General features: G+C 40.2%; 1 protein-coding gene across 1 annotated transcript; it reads right to left on the reverse strand.

Moving 5' to 3' along the window:
- Positions 1-164: 164 nt before the first annotated feature.
- On the reverse strand, positions 165-17,047 carry MAJIN (membrane anchored junction protein). Its single transcript, XM_052661696.1, has 10 exons — positions 16,947-17,047; positions 11,283-11,328; positions 8,507-8,582; positions 8,205-8,330; positions 7,314-7,345; positions 6,926-7,017; positions 5,313-5,376; positions 1,682-1,754; positions 762-879; positions 165-210 (listed from the first exon to the last, which is right to left on the reverse strand). Exons 1-10 carry the CDS (start codon positions 17,045-17,047, stop codon positions 165-167), a joined length of 774 nt encoding a protein of 257 aa, XP_052517656.1.
- Between the last annotated feature and the right edge of the window lie 1,579 nt (positions 17,048-18,626).

Raw genomic sequence — 18,626 nt, forward strand, 5'->3', positions numbered from 1 at the left:
TTTAAATTGGGTGAGGACACTCCTTTGAAAAGAGGCAAATGAAAGGACAAACCCACAGGAGGACTCAGGGAGTCTGGGGCTTTCGTTCTCCATGACGGGAACGTCATAAGCAGAGAGTGGAGTGGGAAGGGTCACTGCCCCTCTCACTGCTGCATTTAGGAGGCTCACTGGCTGCTCTTTCTGAAGAAATACCTAAACGGGAAGAGAGAGCTGCAGAAGGAGAGCAGAGCAGGTTGAGACTCCAGAGGTCCGGTTCCCGTCTCCCAGGTCCCATTAGGGCTCTATTACTAGCTAGGGCATTTTTTCTCTGAGACCACTGATTGGAAATTCAAGTCTGAAACAGCATTTGAAAAGGTACCCAAGTTAAATTATACTCTGGAAGTATAAGTAAAGAACAATAGCAATGGGATGGCTGAGCTCTAGACAGATGAAGGGATTTGTTTTGTACTCTGCAAAAAGAACTCTGAAGACAGAGCCTAGGTTCAGAGAGAAGAATGGAACTATTTAGTAATGAAATCAACTGAATAACCCAAACACAATAAGAATGGTTGTTGTCCAAGTAACATTTGGGATATCAGATTCAATGCTGGGCACATCAGGGTGGGGTAGGTTAGTTAGGACCCTAAAGCTCTATCTCATTTCCATCATTTGTTCTGCACAAAATAGAGATTTATAAGGGTAATCTGCTTTCTTTTCTAGTCTACTTTCCCTGAGAGATTCAATGGGGCTAAGTTTAATGGCAGGAGAGAAGTCTGTCTTACGTCAGAAACCCAAAGAAGCCACTGGTTCCCAGCTCTGTGGGTCCCTCAGCTGGAGGTGGATTGTTTTGCTGCGTTGGTGGGATAGTCTTCCCTACCAGGCTGTCCTCCCACTTAGAGTCTGCAAGGGAAACACTCAGGCAGGGAAAGGGCTACTTGCATGTGAGCAGAAAAAGGCAGGACACTGAGCATGAGCCAAAGGCAGCCTCAAACCAGGATAAGTGAAGCCAGGTGCACTGTTTGTTCTGATCTTCTCAATTTCATCCCAGCTCAGTAAGAGGCTATTCTGACCTTGGAGTATTTTCAAAGTCAGGTCGAGATTTCTTACACTGCTCAAATCCTAGACACCTACCATGGCCGGTGTGTCTACACATGGACTGACAACTTGTTGGAGAACTCACTTTGCTCATGTGCCTGCATCTGTGATAACTGCATCCATACTGAATTCTCATGCTGAGTGAAAGATCAGCCAGCCAAAAGGGCGACACCTTGACATGCATTCCCAGCCCCTGCCGAGCACCATCTGCACCTTCGATATTAACACTAATGCCCCAAAGAGAAGAGGAGGAGAGACAGCTTCCCAGAGATTGTTCTCTGGGATAGAAAAGCAAAGCATATCCCTCCCAACTTTTCCGTAAAACTTACACGGACTGTTCTGAAACTGTGGGAGCACCAATTTTGCTATCAGAAGCACAAGAAGAACATGCATTGCCTCTTTCACTCCATTTGGGACCTGCAGGGGCTCCTATTACCCCAGAGCATGCCCCCAGACTGAATGGCCAACAAGCGCCTCCACGGCAGCAAGGCACATCGCCCACTGAGTGTGCCCAGACTCAGAGCTCTGTGCTGCTTTGCTCATCAGGGGACTAAAGAGGACAGAATGCTTATTAGAGGAGAACAAATATGAATTTCCCAGAACCTACCCTGGTCCTGGACATCGGTGACATCAAACGCTGGGGTCTTCTGGCATTCTTGCTGGGTTTTTCTTTCTCTGTTCTGATGAAAAGACCAAGAAAAGTCTTCAACTTTACTCTTTTCCAGCTTGGGGGTCTGAATGCTATTTGCTGGTGAAGAGATTTCACATCAGTGCTGGGGTCTGGCTTCTGACTGCCCAGACAGGTTCTATTTTTCTGTCCTTTTCCCATATCAGCTTCCTCATTTCATCACTGTCCTCCTAAAATCATAATGTTTAACAGACAAGAACAAACCAAGCTGGGTGTACCTTATCATTCCATGTTTCTGAGTGCCAGCTATTGCCAAGGACAGAATTTCAAGGTTTCAGAAATCAGGAGGACCTTTATTTTACCTTGGAGAAAAGTATAATCTATATGGTAAAACTGACATATAAACTAAGTACTATAAGTCAGTGTGATAAGACTACCCTATCAGTCTATATAGAGTGCTGAGGAGGTTGTGAAGAGAGTGGGTGGTGGTTAGACAAGGAAGACTTCACAGGGGAAGTGATATTTAAGTGAGGCCTCAATGGACAGCACCAAGGAGTCACAGAGAGCAGGGCATTCCAGACGAGGACACGATGTACAAGGGCACACTGCCATTAACATGTAAACATGATCAATGTGGCTAGAGCCAGCAGAAGCATGACTGGCATAAGCAGCCAGCGCCCCACAACACAATCCTACTGTTTCTCTCTGTGCTACTGCCCTGTAGACCTTACTCCGTACTTTGAAGTGTAGGCTGGTTCCAAGCCTACAATATTCTCTGAGACAACTTAACAGTCAGAAACACGGTTTATATATTTCTTTTTGGGAATCACTGCCAACTGGTCACTTCCCTCATTGAGGCAAAACCTGAGGCTTGACCACCCAGCAGTGCTGGGGAGTTCTTGAGCCATTTTGCCGGTGAAGAATTCTGTAGCAAGTGGCTGCCGACTGTCAGGGTGAATCAAGGGGGCAGAGGCACAGCAATGCCAGGAAAGGGAGGACAGGTCCTCCATGCTAAGCATGAGCTGATATTGCTGGTAACCTTTTCCACAAACCCTTAAATTCCAAACCACATGGGCAGCCACCTAAGTCATACTCCTATAAAAGTGAAAAGAACTCTTGGGCAGAAGGAAACTACCTCTCACTTCTATATAGGGTGGAGGGGAATTTAGAGGCCCTAGATATGATTTCTAGCTTGAGGGAATGATTCTCACGAACTTAAGGAAACTACGGTTTGCCATTTAAATCCTGCTGCATTGGCCCTAAGGAAAGCATCGACTAAGGTTGGAAGTGGGGACCAGAAGTGCAAAGGCCCTGGGGCAGAGGTACAGCCTATCTCTGAACCAGTGGAAATTTCCATGGTAAGAGAGCCTTTGTGCTCTTCTGAAATCTTGACAGAGGTTTCCTCAGGCAAATGTTGTAAGAGAGGAAAAACATTATAGCCTGAAATAAAACTGAGGGTACCATCCAGGACATCCAGCCACACATAATACCCTGAAAACCTGACGCAAAGCTGTCCCCTGTACGTTCAGGGTCACCTCTGCTTCAAAGTGCAGGTCAAGTAGCAGAGGCGGAAAAGAAAGCTACGTGCACGGCAGTCTATTTCCCTTCTGGACCATTCATCTGCTCTCTTCCATTTTTTTATCCTTTTAAAGTCTGGATCTCTAGATCTGGGAGCTGAAGTAACAAAAGGAATGAGTCTGCCCTTCTTATCCATTCTCCCTAAACACCTCTGATGAAACAGAGACCTTATTCAGGTATGTGTTGTATTCTTCTAAGCTTTCCCTGCACAGATGTGTACAGATGTGCACAATCCATACTGACTGTGTTTCTACACCTTAACTCCCCCCAAAGGGGAGCAAAGATATCAAGCACTGGACCAAAGGAGCATGTTCGATTCTTCCGGCTCTTAATGACTTGCACTAAGAGTCACTGTGATCACGTTAATTTAGGAGACGTCTGCTCTCTGGGAACAGGGTCTACAGTGGAGATCATTTGGGCTCTGAGTCAAAATCAATAAACATATTCCTTTTCTTTTTTTCTCAGAGTTTTTTTCTAACCCAGTATCAGGTTGACAAGGTAATTATGTTGAGTTAAGAAACTGTGGGTTCTTGAGGGAGATGATGCGTCAGACTAAGAATAGAAAAGTAAAAAGGGTAGAGAGTGAGGGAAGTGTTCCTTTAATAGTAATTATCTTGGTTGTATAAAGTGTCTTTGTTCTCCAGAGCTTCATGTACTCTTCTTGTACTTTATAAATTCTTCTTCTTCCCTCTTGAAAGGATGAGAGTATAGAGAGGGAAACCATCTGCTGAAATCACTCCGTGGGCCAGTTGGCCATGGGTATAATAACATGGCTCTGTACCCTGCCCCTGCCTACAGAGGCAGAGGTCTTCATCTTTAAGGGTTCACTCTACTCCAACTAAATGGTGAACTCCTGGGAAAAAACTAGATTTTATATGTTTGTGTGCACTCCAGCACCTAACACAATGCCTGGCAAATGGGACAGAATTGTTTAGAAATGAAAATCAGTTTTCTGCTTAAAAATGTTTTAGGGAATTCCTGTGATCTTGAAGGTGGCTTTAAGACCTTTTAGGATGCAGCCTGAGCTGACCCCTCCAGCAGGTCACTAAAAGCACTGCACTCTTATACTCTTTCCACTTGTCTTAAGTGCTTGGCGCTACCCTGAGCTACTCTGGGAACTCTCTCTCACATCCACTTGGTCTCAGTGAGGCTCTCCTTTGTGGTCCCTTTGTCCCCTGGGCTTCCTTTATTCCTGTCCATAGCACACTTATCATAAATTGTCTGCCCAGCTTTACATTTTCAGCACTGTTGGGGTAGAGTGTGCTTGCTAGTACTTGGCACACAGTAGACACTCAATAAATATTTGCTGATGAATGAATATATAAATGTTTACTCAATAACTGATGATGTTTTGGATCCTGGGAAGGTGAGGGAGGTGAGCTAGGAAATACTGCTTTGTAGCTGTGGTGGAGAAGTAAGAAAAGTCACAAATAACAGCTATTTCAAGGAAAAAGGGCATTATTTTAGGGGCTATTATGGAAAAGAAGCCCTAAAATGGAGGAGTAGCAGATGTATGAATATCTAAATGGAGAACAGACCTCACAAAATGAATCAAGTATTATTGAGGCCGACCCATCACTGCTGTCAATGAAGTTTTCTTTTACCAGTATCCTGTGCTGATACAAACCTATTTTGTCTGTAAAAATTAGATGTTCCCAGACTCAGACTCCAGTGCAGATGAGGGCAAAAAGCTTTTGAAAAAAAATTCTACACTGGATCTCACCTCAACTCAACAGACCTATTTTCTTTTTCAACTGCAGAGTATAAAAAAGCAGCTCTTTAAGCTAAGAGAAGGCTTTTTAACAAAAGGATTCATCGATGTGTGTATTATGCAGCTACATTTAGGACAGGCTGTGGCAAGGGTGGATGGCTGAAAGTTGCTCTGCACACAGGGAAACCTGTCTGAGGTTTCCAGAATGAGTGCAGTGAATTCAGTCTGTACTTAGGACCAAGATGTGCTGGTAAAAGGAATCCTGACTCGTAACCAAACAGAAATAGCCAAGAGTCTTGAAGTCTCCATTTTGGTGCATACCCTCCTGGTTTCCACAGGGGGCTTCTTTTTGCTGAGCCCTTGACTGGAAGTCCCCATCTCGGCCCTAAAGTGGGAGGAAAAAAAGCCCAAGAAACATTACTGGCAGTGGCAACATCATCACATTCAAGCAAAAGTATCCCAGATGAATATTTCAGCAGGTTGGCTATTTTTACGCCACTCCTGGCCTGCAGAATTCTGTGGCCAAATTCTCTTTGGGTGCTGCTTTAATTCACAGCAGAATCACAATTTGAGACACTTGGGGATCTAGGGATTGAGAAAGGGAAAATGTGATCGACAGCAGGATTTTGAAATACTTGGTTGGGCATCAAAACACAGAGAAAGGGAAGATATGAGGCCCCTTCTCCGTGAAAAATTCAGTCAAACAGAACCAAGCAAAGCTTCATACCTCCAAGCACCCTCACATCCCACCTGTCTGGGGAAGGAATTTCCTGCCTCTTCACTGACACATGCATTTGGACAGTGTAGGGGTCAGCTCCTGTATGGCCTACCCTCACAGCCCCATGAGTCCTCACTGCCCTTGCATGTATTGGTGCCCACATAATACCAGGAAAAGAACACTTGCTTTCTGTGAACCTGAGTTGAAAGCACTTTGGGTTGGGGAGCAAACCACACCTTGGATTATTCCAGCATCTCTCTGTGGGTGTTAATATGAAAAACTGAATTGTCTTACTGACTCATTCTGTCCCTGACAGAGAATCAAAAGAAGAAATAAGTAGCCCCTACAATAGTAACTTCAACATGTTAAGAGTTGTGCTCAACACTCCCCGTAATTTGCAGTACCTCAGCCAGTAATTGAGGCATACCCTCTTACAGACATCTATGTTTCGGCCTGTACTACCTCTTAAGGTAGAGTTCCAAAAGCTGCACAGGCTCCGCATGCAGCAGACACAACCACCCACACCTGCTGGAAAAGTGAGAGCAGGTACAAAAATATACTGCTCACTGCATAAACTAAGATTATATTTTATTTGTTCTCACTCTTCTGAGGCTTTCTCTATGTTCATGTATAATGCTGTGGGCCTTCATATCTTATGCCTTCTGAGTGTCTTCTTTTTTCTTTCTCTTTTTTGGCTGCACTGCTCGGCTTGTTGTTGCTTAGTTGCTCAGTCCTGTCCGACTCTTTGAGACACCATGGACTGTAGCCTGCCAGCCTCGTCTATCCATGGGATTTCCCAGGCAAGAACACTGGAGTGGGTTGCCATTTCCTTCTTCAGAGGATCTTCCTGACCCAGGGATCAGACCTGAGTCTCCTGCATTGGCAGGCAGATTCTTTACCCCTGAGCCACCAAGATCTTAGTTCCCCATCCAGGGATGGAACCTGTGGTCCCTGCAGTGGAAGCTCAGAGTCCTAACCACTGGACCACCAGGGAATTCCCTCAGTCCTCACTGAGGATAATGAACAGAAAGCATTCTACTTTGCTGAGGAAGTAGATTTGCAAATTACATTGCAAATACCAACTTGCTTCCTTCCCTTAGTCTACCCACCCGAATAAGCAGCTATGAATAAAGCCCTGAGACAGAGTGACTCACCCCAACAGAGGGCAAGGCCTAACTAGAATGCAGGGTTTAGTGCCTCACCCAACACCACTGACCTGTCCAGCCCTGGCCTGGCTGGGGAGCTGGGCACTTCTCTGCGTTTTCGTTTCTTCAGCACGGTTTCTGCTGCTTTCCTCTCTGCCAGGACCTTCAGAGAGGAACCAGATTCCTGAGACTTTTCCTTTTCCAGAGTTGCTCACATGAGGGCACAGTGAAGAGAACTGCCCATCTATAAATTGCCAAAGGCAGCTTCTAACATCAGCTTTCTAAGTAAGGATAGACAGAGTCTCAGAAATCTAGCCAAGAAGATAAAAAATTCTTGAGTATACAATCCTTATTGGACCTGGGCAACAACCAAGGGGCAAAACAGAAGAGTCAAGAGCAAAACATGAGATAAGAAGCAATAAAGGCAATTTTCATTTCATAAAGAAAAGGCAAACTTACCAACCCAAGAGGACTGCTATTCATTGATTTTCCTACAATAGGAAATTTGAATATCATAATGAAGCAAGGCTGTTTCTTCATTGACTTCTTAGAACTGGTTCTAGATAAAACTTTGGTGTGTGCCCTTTTCCCTTTCACCTGGTATCAGTTTTCCTAGAAATACTGTGTCTCCGAACTTTTTTCCTCCCTTATTTTATTGTCACCTACAAGTCATGTGGAGATGTGGTGAGAGGTGACTCCACGGTGTCATCTAAAAAGTCTGACGCAGATAATATTATAACAATAAGTCACTTAAATGGGGATGATCCCTATTAGGAAAGAAAAAAGGTAGAACTTATGGCATCAGTGACAAATGAATTGAGATTTTTTGAGATAATGCCTTTGTACTTTCCCCCCCCCCCCCAAATCAAACTGGTAGATGTCTCCTTGTCCCTCTATTTGTAAAAATAACAATGGCCCCCAGAGATTAAAAATTGGGAGATATGTTTAAGATATTACTAAGATGAAAGTCATTAAATACTCTAAAATGGAAGGAATTATTTATATCATAGGTTATTTTTCATTGAGTTATTACCCTAAGTCACACTGTACTTTCCATTTCCCCATACACATTTAATATTTTCAACAACTCAATGACTATTATTAGTTTTCACCATTTCACAAAGGAGGCATACAAAGATTGAGTAATTTATCTAAGGTCACACACTCAAGTGGCAAATCCACCAAGATTTGAACCAGGCAGTCTAGCTTGGAGGACATGCTCCTGACTTCTGCAGTGTCAGTGTGGGGGCTCGATCTGGCTATTTCACCACATTCAGCACTGCTAACCTGTGGATGTTCAACCGCCCCCTCTTCCTTCTCCTCTACCTACACTTACATCGTTCTACTTACCTGGTGACAGATTTTCATGAAACCATTTCATCTCCACGTACAGAGTGAAAACAAATGGATAAGGGACCAAGACAGCTTCCCCGTGTTTGAATTTCAGATGGGATACTCTTTCCCATTTGCTTTTATCTGGGAAGTGTGCTAAGGAGTGAGGATGTAGCCAGTATGAATCCCTGAGTACTGTTTTAGAGGAAAGACTCCATCTCCTTTCCTTGACCTACCCTCCAAACTGCACGGGTTTGCTGCTTCCACTTAAATCTACAGTGTGAATTGTAGTTCATTTCCCCCCAGGAAAGAAAGGATACAGGGAAATACAATAAAGTGTTCCGTAGCAAATGGCTGTAAATTATCCAGGTTTCCTAAGACCGCACGAATAGAATCCTGAAAAAAAAAAAAAAGTGAAATAACTTTAATACTAATTTCAGCCAGCCTATCAATTTATCTCTATCACTGCTCTTCACATAGCCCATACTCTTTTAGAGTCCAACTACTTGCTGTTCCCTGAATATACCTTCCACTTCTCCACTCCTCTGCTCTGGCCTGAAATACCCTTTTAGTCCATCATCATATGACTAAATTCCACTTATTCTTTTATGGCACAACTCAAAAGCCATCTCCTCCACAAAATTTTCCCTGATTTCCCAAGTTAAATTAACTACAGGTCTCAAATTTCACAGTAGTTAGCCTTGGGCCTTTACTATATTCCTTGCATCTTTTTTTTCCCCCTTCTGTGCCTCCAGGCTTATGAAATCTTAATTCCCTGACCAGAGATTGAACTCTGGCCCGGCAGTGAAAGTGCTGAGTCCTAACCACTGGATTGCCAGAGATTTCCCTCCATGTACATATTTTTATTTTCTTTACTAAGAAATCTTCTTGAAGTAGAATATATACCTGATTTATCTTAGCATCCCTTCTCTACCACAGTGGATGAAGCATAACAGGTCCTCAACAAATAGATGCTGGATTTGTTGCTCAGTTCTGTTGGACTCTCTATGACCCTATGGACTGCAGCCCACCAGGCTCCTCTGTCCATGGAATTCTCCAGGCAAGAATACTGGAGTGGGTAGCCATTCCCTTATCCAGGGGATCTCCTCGAGCCAGGGATTGAACCCCATCACAGGCAGATTCTTTACCATCTGAGCCACCAGGAGAGCCCCAATGAATAATATTGGTATTTATTTATATGTACTTATTTTGCTTTTGTTTATGTCAAACCTTTTCTTCTACTGTCTTTAAATCTTAATTATTTAGTCTCTAATTAACCTATGCTTATTAGTATATGGTCAAAGAGTCTGACATGACTGAGCACTCACCACTACTCAAGAACCCTTTAAGATAAAAGATTTCTATTATCCTCTTTTTACCGACGAGGAAACTAAGACAGAGAGAGGTATGGTGATTTACGGAAGGCTACACAGCTAGTAATGATAAAGTTAACACACGAACCCAGGCAGTGGGGCTCCAGAGCTTACACTCCTAACCATTAGACTAAACTGCTTATCAATACATGTTTTCTAAGTGAATGACAAAGGATAACTTCTGCTTCAAAACTAATGAGAGTAAAAAAAAAAAAAGAAGAAAGAACATATAAAAAGCACTTCAAAAAGTTTTAGGGAATTCCCTGGTGGTCCAGTGGCTAAAACTCCACACTCCCATTGCAGGAGGCCTGGTTTTGATCCCTGGTCAGGGAACTAGATTCTGCATGCTGCAACAAAGAGTTCGCATGCTACAACAAAGACTGAAGATCCTGCAACTAAGACCTGTGCAGCCAAATAAATCAATAAATGTTTAAAAAAAACACAACATTTTTATATGATTATAAGTGTATATAAGTGTTCTCTAGCTACCATTAGATGAACTATTGTGCAGCAAGAACTATATACGTCTATTTCTAATCCTCACTACAATCCTGAAAACTGATATTATTTATCAATCTTACTGACAGGTAAGGAAACAGACTCAGATAAGGAAGACAAATTTCCCAAAAATTGTACTGTGAAGGCAGAACTCGAGTTCAAATCCAGGTTTCATTGGTTCTAAAGACTATGTTTGCAATATTTTACTGCGCTGAGCTTTACTCTGCCCATATTAATGAAGCAAAGTGAAATAAATTTTGCTCTACTCATAATTAAAATAAGCAGAAAACTGTCATGGTCCTATGTTAAAATAACTGCTATTTATAATGATGCCTCTGAGGTCCTCAAAGATCCTAATGTGTTTTTCAACACATAGCTAAAGAGTACTTTTAAGGCTTTGACCCAAATTTTTGGTTTCAGTTTTGCATTTGTGTATGCAATTATATTCTAATTCTTTGAAATGTGGCAGCATATGTCTTTATAAATCACAACAGTCATAGATCACTCAGTCATGAAGTTAGAAAAGAATAAACTAGTTTAAAACTCTCATATTATGAATGAGGCAAATAAGACCCAGAGAGATAAGTGATTTGCTAAGGCTCACACATTTCTTAGTGGTTCAGCCAGGACTAGAAACAGGGGCCAGGCCCCAGAACTCTTAATTCCTTGTCCAATGCTTTCACCAGTTTACAAATTTGTTCACCTTCTTTTTCTTCTTCTTGAGGGAGAATCTAAAGCCATTAGAGTTGGGTAGGAAAGGAATGAAAATGAAGTGGAAATATAGCAGATGCAAATGTTTCCAATTAAAATGAAGACACAGCAGCCTTGTCTGTGTATTTACAGTTGAGTTTCCTGAACGTCAAGTACCAGGCAGTGGTTGGGATGGTGAGGTTTCCCAGAGCCCTGGAAGGCAGCAGTCCTCCGGATGCGTTCTCTATGCCAGCCACCACAAAAGACAGCTGCCCATGGCTGGGAACTCTAGTGGAAACAAAATCACTCTTAGCCTCAAAGGTGCTGACACTTCAACTAGGAAAATTGAGAAAGAGTATAGGCTTTAATTTCCCTGGAAAAACAGTAACCTTTCTCTGCAGAAGAAATGTGGCAGGGAGAAGTCAAATAATCAAGTGGAGATTGTGACTAAGTTTGTAGGAAACAACTAAAATCTAAATAGGGATGCATCCTCAGCTTAAAAAACAACATTCCCAGAAATTGCTTCTTTCCCTACCTCCAGCTCCTGGACGATGACTTCCTTGTTTTCTACCTCTTCCCCTCTAGAAGGTAAACAGACAAGAAGTAAGTAAGCCAAGAAGAAAAGCTCTGGAGACAACAGACTCTAGTAAAAAGTGATATTTCCAATGAGCTAAAGGAACATAACTAAATAACAATTGTGTGTGCTGACCCAGTGCTCAAAGGAAGAAGAGCTCACTAGGTGGTGTAGACAGAAAACTGGTACAAGCTGTACCAAAATATCTTCTCCATTACCCTGCCAAGACCTGACATTTCCACCATTAAAGTTAATAATTGATTAGACCAGTAGTTCAAGTGTAATCTGTGGACCTCCAGGGGTCCTCAAGACCCTTTCAAGGAGTCTCCAAGGGCAAAGTTAGTTTCATAATAATACTAAGATATTACTTGCCTTTTTCACTATATTGACATTTGTATCATAGTGCAAAATCTGTGGTGGTGAAAATGCTGGTGCCTTAGCACAGATCTAGTCAGTTGCACTAAACTGTACTAGCAATTGTAGCCATCTTTGCCACCACACAGGAAAAAAAATTTCAATTCCATTTAATATGTTAGAGGAAGAAGTAAAGCTTTAATAATTCTGTAAATCTCAGCCCCCGAATAATGGATTTTTAATATACTCTGTGATAAAACAGGAAGTATGGATAAAGCGTTTCTGCGGCATACCAGAAGATGATGGTTCTCTTGAGAAGTACCTGCACGACTTGGGAATGTGACAGACATTTTCTCAAAGGCGAACAGTGAGCTTATCAATAAAACTGACAGTATTTGTGGTTAAGGATAAATTTTTGGATTTCAAGTAAAATTTCGAATTTTGGAAAACTTTTATCCACCACTGTGGGGTTGACAACTTCCAAATACTTGGACATTTTTCTGATAAGATTGGTAGTGATATTAGCAAATATGTTTTTTGACACTGTATAATGAAGTGTGTTGACATTTGAACAATCTGCATGTGAAACAATATTTTCCAAGCGACCATAGAAACATTTCAGGTTACAAAATCATTCTAGGTAAAGGATAGATCAGCCTTCAAAGAACATGATAGACCAATGGATTTTAATGTTGCAGAGATCAGAAAGTACAGTGATATAATTTCAGATTCCACATTGCAACTAACCTTTAAAAAACTACTATATTTTTTAAAAATGAAACTGAGTTTTCTGGTTGTCTAGTGGTTAGGACTCGGCACTTTTACTACTGTGGCCTGGGGTTCAATCCCTGGTCCTGGAACTGAGATCCCACAAGTTGTGCTGTGCAGCCAAAATTAAAAAAAAATTTTTTTAATTTTAAAAAATAATAAAAATTTTAAAATAAACAAAATAAACAACTATTATTTGTCAAGTTTTGATGCAGGGCCAAGGAAGAATATCCACAATGATCTGAGAAGATTATTAATATATTCCTACCTTTCCCTACTACAAATATTTGTTGTTCAGTTGATCAGTAGTGTCCAACTCTGCAATCCCATGGACTGCAGCATGCTGGCTTTCCTGTCCTGCACCATCTCCTGGAGTTCGCTCAAACCCATGTCCACTGAGTCAATGATGCCGTCCAACCACCTCTGTTGCTCCTTCTCCTCCTGCCCTCAATCTTTCCCAGCATCAGGATCTTTTCCAATGAGTTGGCTCTTCACATCATGTGGCCAAAGGATTAGAGCTTCAGCTTCAGCATCAGTCCTTCCAATAAATATTCAGAGTCGATTTCCTTTAGGATTCACTAGTTTGATCTCCTTGCTGTCCAAGGGACTCTCAAGAGTCTTCTCCAGCACTATGGTTTGAAAGCATCAATTCTTCGGTGCTTAGCCTTCTCTATGGTCCAGCTCTCACATCTATACATGACTACTGGAAAAACCACACCTTTGACTATATGGACCTTTGTCAGCAAATATATGTAAAGCTACATATATACGTAAAGCTGAATTTTTCATGTAATTCAACCAAAAGAAAAAATCCACAACAGATTAAATGTAAAAGCAAATATGATAATCTAGCAGTTTTTTATTAAGCCAGACATTAATGAGATTTGCAGAAATTTAATGTGATGTCAATCCTCCCATTAATTTTTTGCTTTAGAAAATATGGTTTAGTCACAAAGTTGTGTTTGACTCTTTTGCCACTCCATGGACTGTAGCTTGCCAGGCTCCTCTGTCCATGGGATTCTCCAGGCAAAAATACTGGAGTATATAGTTATTTTAAATAAAAATATATTAAAGCTTAATAGGTATATCATTATTTTAAAATTAATATTATACATTTAAAAGTTGTGGTAAAATACATATAACCTCAACTTTTCCATTTTAACTATTTTTTTAAGTATATAATTCAGTGGCATTAATGAATGGGTTGGCCAAAAATTTCATTCAGGTTTTTCCATATGATATTACATTCAAAACCATGGCTTGCAGTCAGCACTACCTTATTTCTAAAACTTATTTCCACAAATAGAAACATTGTGCTCTTTAAACAATAACTCCTCATTCTTCCCTCTACCCAGCCTGTCTCTATGAGTTTTCCTATTTTAATATTTCATATAAGCAGAATCATACAAGATTTACCCTGTTGTGACTGGCATATACCTAGGAATGAAATTGCTGGGTCATATGGTAATATGGTCATATGGTAAGGGCTTCCCTGGTGGCTCAGATGATAAAGCGTCTGCCTACAGTGCGGGAGACCCGGGTTTGATCCCTGGATCAGGAAGATCCTCTGGAGAAGGAAATGGCAACTCACTCCAGTATTCTTGCCTGGAAAATCTCATGGATGGAGCCTGGTAGGCTACAGTCCATGGGGTCGCAAAGAGTCGGACACGACTGAACGACTTCACTTCATGGTAATTTTAACTTTTTGAGGAACTGCTAAACCAGTTTCCACAGTATCTGCATCATTTTACATTCCCACCAGCAATGTATGAAAGTTCCAATTTCTCTACATCCTTGTTAACAACTGTTGTTTTGTTATTTAATTATAGCTATCCTACTAGGTGTGAAGTGGTATATCATTGCAATATTGATCTGCATTTTCCTAGTGACTAAAGATATTGAGCATTTTTTCATGTGCTTACTGGCCATTTGTATATCTTCTTTAGAGATATGACTATTCAAGTCCTTTGTCCATTTTCAATTGGATCGTTTATCTTTTATTGTTGAGTTGTAGTTCTTTATATATTCTGGATATTAAGCTCTTATCAGATGCATGATTTGCAAATATTTTCTCTCATCTGTGGTTTTCCTTTTCACTCTGTTAGTAGGGTTCTTAGACATATAAATTTTATAAAATCAACTAAGTCCAATTTATCTAGTTTCTTTTGAGGCCTGTATGTTTGGTGTTGTATTTAAGAAACCACTGCCAAATCCAAAGTCATAAAGATTTGCCCCTATGTTTCATTCTAAGAGTTTTAGTTTTAGCTCTTATTTAGGTCTTTGATCCATTTTCAGTTAACTATAGTATATTGTGTAAGATAAGGGTCTAACTTTATTCTTCTGCATGTGGATATCCAGTTTTCCCAGAAACATTTGTTAAAGAAACTGTTCTTTCCCATTGAATGCTCTTGGCATTCTAGTCAAAAATCAATTGACCATAGATGTTAGTGAGGTTTTATTTCTGGGCTCTCAATTCTATACTATTTATTGGTTTATATGTCTGTCCTTATGCAGTACCACACTTTTTGATTACTTGTAGCTTTGTAGAAGTTTTTTAATTGGCAAGTATGAGTACTTTAAATCTGTTCTTTTCCAAGATTGTTTTGGCTATTTGGGATCCCTTGAAATTTGATATGAATTTTAGGTTGGGTTTGTACATTTGCAAAAAAAAGTGCCATTGGGATTTTGCTAGGGATTACATTGAATCTGCTGATTGCTTGAGTACCATTTTCATCTTAACAATATATATATTTGGCTGCACCACAGGGCATGCAGGATCTTATTAACAGTTCCCTAACCATGGATCAAACCTCTGCCTCTGTCAGTGAAAGCACAGAGTCCCAAACACTGGATTGCCAGGGAATTCCCATCTTAACAATATTAAGTCCTCCAATCCATGAACACAGACATTTTTCTAATTAATTAATTAAGTTTTTTGGCCTCTCTGCATGGCTTGTGGAACCTTAAATTCCCTGACCAGGGATTAAATCCAGCTCTGACAGTGGAAATGCTGGGTCCTAACCACTAGATCACCGTGGAATTCCCACGGAGGTCTTTTTATTTAGGTCTCCTTTAATTTCTCTCAGAAATATTTTTTAGTTTTCAGTGTGTGAGTTTTGTATCTCATTGGTTGAATTTATTGCTAAGAATTTTTTCTTTTTGATACTATTGTAAGAAGAATTGTTTTCTTAATTTTCTTTTCAGAAATTACTGCTAGTTTACTGCTAGTGTATACAAATCAACTGATGTTGATTTAGTATAACTTTGCTGAATTCATTGATAAGGTTTAACAGTTTTTTGTTGGTTTGTGTGGGTTTTTTAGGTTTTTCCACATATAAGATCATGCCAGGAATTCCCTGGCAGTCTAGTCGTTAGGACTCCATGCTTTCACTGCCAAAAGCTCAAGTTCAATCCCTAGTTGTGGAACTAAGATCTCACAAGCAATGTGGTGCAGCCAAAAAAGAAAAAGAAAAAAGAAAGAAAGATCACGTCATCTGCAAACAGAGATAGTTTCACTTCTTCCTTTCCAATATGTATGCATTTTTTCTTTTTCTTGACTAATTGCTCTGGCTAGAACTCTAGTACTATGATGAACAGAAGTGATGAAAGTGGGCATCCTTATCTTGTTCCTGATCTTAAGGAAAAAGCTTAAGTTTTTCACCATTGAGTATGCTGTTAGCTGCGGGTTTTTCATATATAGACTTTATATTGAGGAAAGTGAAGTCGCTCAGTCGTGTCTGACTCTTTGTGACCCCATGGACTGTAGCCTATCAGGCTCCTCCGTCCATGGGATTTTCCAGGCAAGAGTGCTGGAGTGGATTGCCGTTTCCTTCTCCAGGGGATCTTCCCAAACCAGGAATCGAACCTGGGTCTCCCGCATTGCAGGCAGATGCTTTACCATCTGAGGAAGCTCCCTTCTATTCCTAGTTTGAGTATTTTTATCATGAAAGGGTGCTAGATTTGGTCAAATGCCTTTTCTGCATCCATTTAGAGGGTCATGTGGTCTTTTTTCCCTTCTTTCTATTAATGTGGTGTATTATATTGATTGATTTTTGTATATCCAACTATCCTTGCATTCCTGGGGTAGTCTCAGGAATATAAACAATGCCAATCTTCTTATTAATTTTTTAAAATATGGCTATTTTAAATAAAATGTTATAGTATTTTTAAATTAATAAGTAATTATTTAAGATTGTTCTTTTGATTTTATATGATAAATATTGACAAGTATGACTCTTTTAATCAAAAACTCTTTGGAAGCCTCAATTTTATGTGCAAAGGGGTCCTGAGATAATTTGAGAACCACTGCCCTAAAGGTATGCTATTACTAATTTTAAAACTTATATGAATAATAAATATATAGAACATAACATACTTGGAAAAGAGAGCTACAAGGTGCTGCTTCAGCCAGTCTCCTGGACTTGGTGAAGGCAGAGAAGGAATGACCTGTGAGAATGTATTAACCTGTGTTTGTAAAAGCTGCTCTTCTAGTTTTAAAATTACCTGATGCTGTTGCCATATCTAATTTTGAATTTATACACATTGGGTCCTGCATGAAGAAATCTCGTCTCTGGAAATGGGTAGGTGAAAGGTTTTAAACTCATTGCTTCCGAACAGTAACCTAAATAAAATAAAAGTATTAAAGAATTACAAAAAAGCTAAATATGGTTCCTTATGTACTGGAAATAAAGCCTGCTCCATCTGTAGCATCTCTTCATCAGTATAATGTTCAGTTTACAGTATCATTGCCTATGTCCCAGGCTCAGTTCTAATATTAATTACCTGGACCATTTCCCCACCTGCATGGGGATGATACATGATATTCTGAGATAATCTTTATATTTGAAGTCAGAAGACCTAAGTTAAAGTTTTGCTGTTTACCTTATGATCTTGTACAAATTACTTCTTTTCCATGAGACTAATGATACTAACATCTGATGATAACAGGGTTTTTGATAGGATTAAATCTGTCTCCCAAATATCTCTTGCATCTGTTCTCATCCCTTGCCCCCATTTTCTCTGGAACCTAGGCCAATGTGAAGAGGGCTCAAATCAAATAATGAAACAGTTCAAAGGATGCACCAATAAGAGGCAATTGGGAACGCCTCTGCTGTTAATTTTCTATAACGTTTAGGAATTAGCACACCTTCCTGCTACAGCCAATGCAGCAGATAAGGCTGTATACTAATGTTTTAAAGTCTTGCCAAGGAGTGCCTTATTTTCCCTACCTCTCAACTATTCTTCTTCACCACTTATGAGAGGACCCTGAGCCCCAAGAGTGCCCCCTATTCTTTTACTTTTCCTATTCCTACTCACTTAAGGGCCTCTCTGTGGGAAACTCAGAAGAAATGGAAAACGAAATATGGCATGCCTCTTCTACTCCAAGAGAGCACTTGGTATGCACTCAGAGGACTTTTCTATGCCTCTTTTTATTTGTAAGGTAGAGATAATGAGCCTTGTACTTTCTGTCTCTTCATATGGAAGTTTAAATAATAAATAATGAGAGTAAAAGGTCCAGAGTTTCTAGGATCAAATCTACCTATATACAATGCAAGGTATTGATTTCAGAGGCAGCTGAGCTAAGGCAGACAGAACAAGCACAAAGTAAGAATAATTTATGTTTTAATCTCAGTTTCATTATCCCTACATAGTTTTTCTGGGCCTTGGTTTTATTATTTATACAATAATAACAACTTATGTATATAACAACTAACATCAATTTTTTGTCATACCCTATTCTAAGTACCTTATATATAGATCTTACTTAATTCTCACAAAAAGCCTATGAAGTAAGTAGTCTAAATTTGATAGATGAGGAAATTGAAGTACTGAGAGATGAAGTAAGTTTTCTATGGCTATGGATTTTGGAATTGGAATTCAAACTGAGGCAGTGTTAATTGAGACTTGATGGTCTTAACCACTTTTCCACGCTGCTTCCTGGGGTTATTAGAAAGCAAAAAACAAAACAAAACAAAACAAGATAATGACTATAAAATCATTTTGCAAGTACTAACATATTATACACACATAAAGAACTATTTTCATTATTCTTTCCTCCATATTACCCTGATTCCAAGCCTACTCAGCAGGGAGAACTCTAATATGTACAGTTGGAAGATCTATGTGCCCAAAGAATAGCATTTCCCACAATTTCCAAAGTTCAAGTCTGGGGCTGCCAGTAAA

The sequence above is a fragment of the Budorcas taxicolor genome, chromosome 25 (assembly GCF_023091745.1).
Source record: "Budorcas taxicolor isolate Tak-1 chromosome 25, Takin1.1, whole genome shotgun sequence".
In the NCBI taxonomy this organism is placed as follows: domain Eukaryota; kingdom Metazoa; phylum Chordata; class Mammalia; order Artiodactyla; family Bovidae; genus Budorcas; species Budorcas taxicolor.

Excerpts from the sequence above, each read along its gene's own strand:
- MAJIN (XM_052661696.1), bottom strand. The coding sequence starts at position 17,047 with ATGAGTTTAAAACCTTTCACCTACCCATTTCCAGAGACGAGATTTCTT. Across the intron at positions 7,018-7,313 it reads ATAGCAGTCCTCTTGGGTTG|GTCCTGGCAGAGAGGAAAGC; the intron begins GTAAGTTTGCCT and ends TCCTCTCTGAAG. Across the intron at positions 5,377-6,925 it reads GCCAGGCCAGGGCTGGACAG|GGCCGAGATGGGGACTTCCA; the intron begins GTCAGTGGTGTT and ends CTCCCACTTTAG.